The sequence below is a fragment of the Cibotium barometz genome, chromosome 4, assembly GCF_041138505.1.
Source record: "Cibotium barometz isolate CiBa-2024 chromosome 4, ASM4113850v1, whole genome shotgun sequence".
NCBI classification, from domain to species: domain Eukaryota; kingdom Viridiplantae; phylum Streptophyta; class Polypodiopsida; order Cyatheales; family Cibotiaceae; genus Cibotium; species Cibotium barometz.
Window position 1 is genome coordinate 54,109,646 of NC_141049.1, and position 2,976 is coordinate 54,112,621.

A 2,976-nucleotide genomic window follows, 5' to 3' on the forward strand; every position below is an offset into this window, starting at 1 on the left:
AAAATCAAAGAAAATCACACAAAAAGTAAAACATGTAGAAAAAGTTAGACACATCGTGGTTGCCAAAGTGTTATTGGGCCCACGACCGCTGCCAATAACTTACTGAGTTTTCTCTGGTTATGCACACAACATACACCAGTGTAATGCATAAGAAATTCACATAAAAGAGCAGAAGACAAAACATAATTACAGTCACAAGAGACAAATATAATTACAAGAGATGAATCGGCAATGATGTATTACCAAAAAGACTGATATACAAAAGTAGACACTTGATTGATCAACCAGCCAACAACAACAACCATTGTTATGATTTTTATTAAATGTTTATATTGCTCAAGGCACAATTAGAATTAAGAAGTTTCCATGCTCTAAGCAATGGTTGTGTTACACCTATGAATGGCTAAGGCTAGCAGTTATTCAACCGATTAATTCATCAAGTGCCCGACTGGCCACGATTGTGGTGTTCTGACTTGTCTCGCTGTCTTACCCTAACAATTTTCTCGAATATGTGTATAGGGTCAAGAAGATGATTGACTAGAAGATCACTCCAACATGGGAGTAGATGGAAGATGGATAGTCACTTAATTTTTGGGGGTAAACAATTTAGGTCCACTTCCCATGCCCTCCTCCAATCTTTTGGCTTTAGCACATGAGGAGGCCCTAGAAATCTCTCTTGCAAGTCCTGGTTGTGAAGGAGATACTTTTTGTGGCCCTTGTAGACAACCTTCCTTAAAGATGTTGAGTACTGGGCCCCTAATCTAGGCCCACATATATGGCATACATTATAACCATATATTAAAAGCCCTTCCAAACATTCTAATCATTGTGATGAGATATGCAAATAATGTGAGATGCATAATACTGAAATCATGAAATTATATTTGATCAACAAATCATAGAATAATTAACTTACCAAATCACTCTTCATATCCCCACTAATCATGCATGGTCATTATAAGTAGTCCTTGCACTATTGCATCCCTTTCTCTAAAACTCTTGGAAACATCATGAACGTGGATACCACACCATAGAGAACTTCAGGTCTTGATAGTGCTTCAGCTCTTAATGTAGTTGAAATGCTTCATTCCATGGCTAAAGCTCGCTCTAGAACCATTATCCTGAGTATCCATCAGCCTGGCTACAAAATTATCCAGCAAATCAGCTCCTTCTTGCTTTTAGCTAACGGTTCTGTTGTCCACCATGGCTCTCTTCAGTCTCTACAGTTCCACCTCATGGAATCAGGCCACAAAATCCCACCTCATGTGAACATACTAGAGTATGCCATCGAAGCTCTTGCCTCAAACAGTCTCAGTCCTGCAAGCCCTTTAGAGAATAATTCATCAAAAATAGATCAGCTTGATAATCCTTCAAAAGGTAGCTGTAATAAGTTGCATGAACAAGACCAGCTAATTGAGGCAGCTGGGGGGCGCATTGCACTGCAAATCGATGGTGGGCAATTGTTGACATATGATCATCAAAGCCATGAAGTAGAGATTGCAGCTCCTACATTCGCCAACAGCAATGTGCGAGAGGTGATCATTCTGTCGCAAAGGTTTGCAAGGAATGTGTTTCGGACATACGAGCTCTTCACAGCTCGAACGCTTCAAGCATTGCTTGCAGGATTGGCACTGGGTACACTGTACATTAATGTGGGCAGCAATGCACGTGGGGTGGCGGAGAGATTAGGGTTTTTTGCATTCACGTTAACATTCTTACTCTCATCAACGGTGGAGGCGCTGCCGATCTTCTTGCAAGAACGGCAGGTGTTCATCCGGGAGACCTCGAGGGGAGCCTATAGGATCTCATCTTACCTCATCGCCAACCTCCTTGTGTTTGCACCTTTCCTTTTCCTGCTTGCTCTCGTCTTCTCTGTCCCGGTCTACTGGCTCATAGGATTGAGCAACACCCCTGCTGCTTTTTGCTTTTTCCTCCTCATAGTGTGGCTAGTCCTCCTCACGGCCAACTCCTTTGTGGCCTTCTTCGGTGCACTCGTCCCTGACTACATTATGGGAAACTCCATCATCTCAGGTTCAATGGGTGCTTTCTTCCTCTTCTCCGGCTACTTCATCTCCAAGCAGAACATGCCCACGTACTGGAGATTCATGCACTACATCTCCCTCTTCAAATACCCCCTAGATGCCCTCCTCATCAACGAGTATTCCAGCTCCCATGGCAAGTGCTTTGGCCTGCTTTTACCCGGTGGTGAATGCACCGTCACGAGTGATGATGTGCTACTTCAACTGGGCCTCCAAGAGAGCTCCAAATGGTCCAGTGTGCTCATCATGGTGTTGTTTGTTTGCATATACAGATTACTCTGCTATATTGTGCTTCGCTTCAAGCTGTGCAGGAGAAAGAGATAGGCAAAATTCACGAACCTCGTGCTTTTTGCGGCAAAACAAGAGGATCTTGATTAGTTTCTGAGCAGATTGTGTAATAGTGTGCTTAACCTCACTAATTCCACATGCAAGAGGATTGATGTGCCCATGAGAGAATGCACCCCTGCATGGCATCGGAGGTTAATTTCTGAGAACGCCCACGATATTAATCTTCATATTTTGAGCTTACCTTATGAATTTATCAAATGTTTGTAATTACCCCTTCACTCAATATATGTGTAGCCTCGCGGCCAGGCTCGAAGGGGCCGCCTGCACCTTATTACTATTATTGTTTTGTTTGCAAGCTCTTATCTTGTTGATTGTATAGATGTGCACATGATTTGCTAATGCAACGTCGATGTTTTTGACCATGCGTTAACAGTTAGATGAAAGCAGACCAACGCTGGATTTCCAATTCTTTTCATGAGTTTTAGTATTTACTATTAAAAAAATTGCAGAAAGAAAAGAAGCCCTTTATTTTATTTGATTTGACTATAATTGGATTTCCTTCTTTTCATGGCAATTTTTTCAATTAAGGATCCTGAAGTCGCCTCTATGGCGCATTTTTTAAAAAGATAAGCTCTTCTCTTCAATCACA

At 42.0% G+C, this 2,976-nt stretch overlaps 1 protein-coding gene across 1 annotated transcript; it reads left to right on the forward strand.

Annotated features, from left to right (window-relative positions):
* Positions 1-1,039: 1,039 nt before the first annotated feature.
* Positions 1,040-2,682, forward strand: LOC147639405 (ABC transporter G family member 5-like). The gene has a single exon (XM_086790930.1). The coding sequence runs from the start codon at positions 1,080-1,082 to the stop codon at positions 2,361-2,363; it is 1,284 nt and encodes a 427-aa protein (XP_086647056.1). The 5' UTR covers positions 1,040-1,079; the 3' UTR covers positions 2,364-2,682.
* The last annotated feature ends 294 nt before the right edge of the window (positions 2,683-2,976 follow it).

Excerpts from the sequence above, each read along its gene's own strand:
- LOC147639405 (XM_086790930.1), top strand. The coding sequence starts at position 1,080 with ATGCTTCATTCCATGGCTAAAGCTCGCTCTAGAACCATTATCCTGAGT.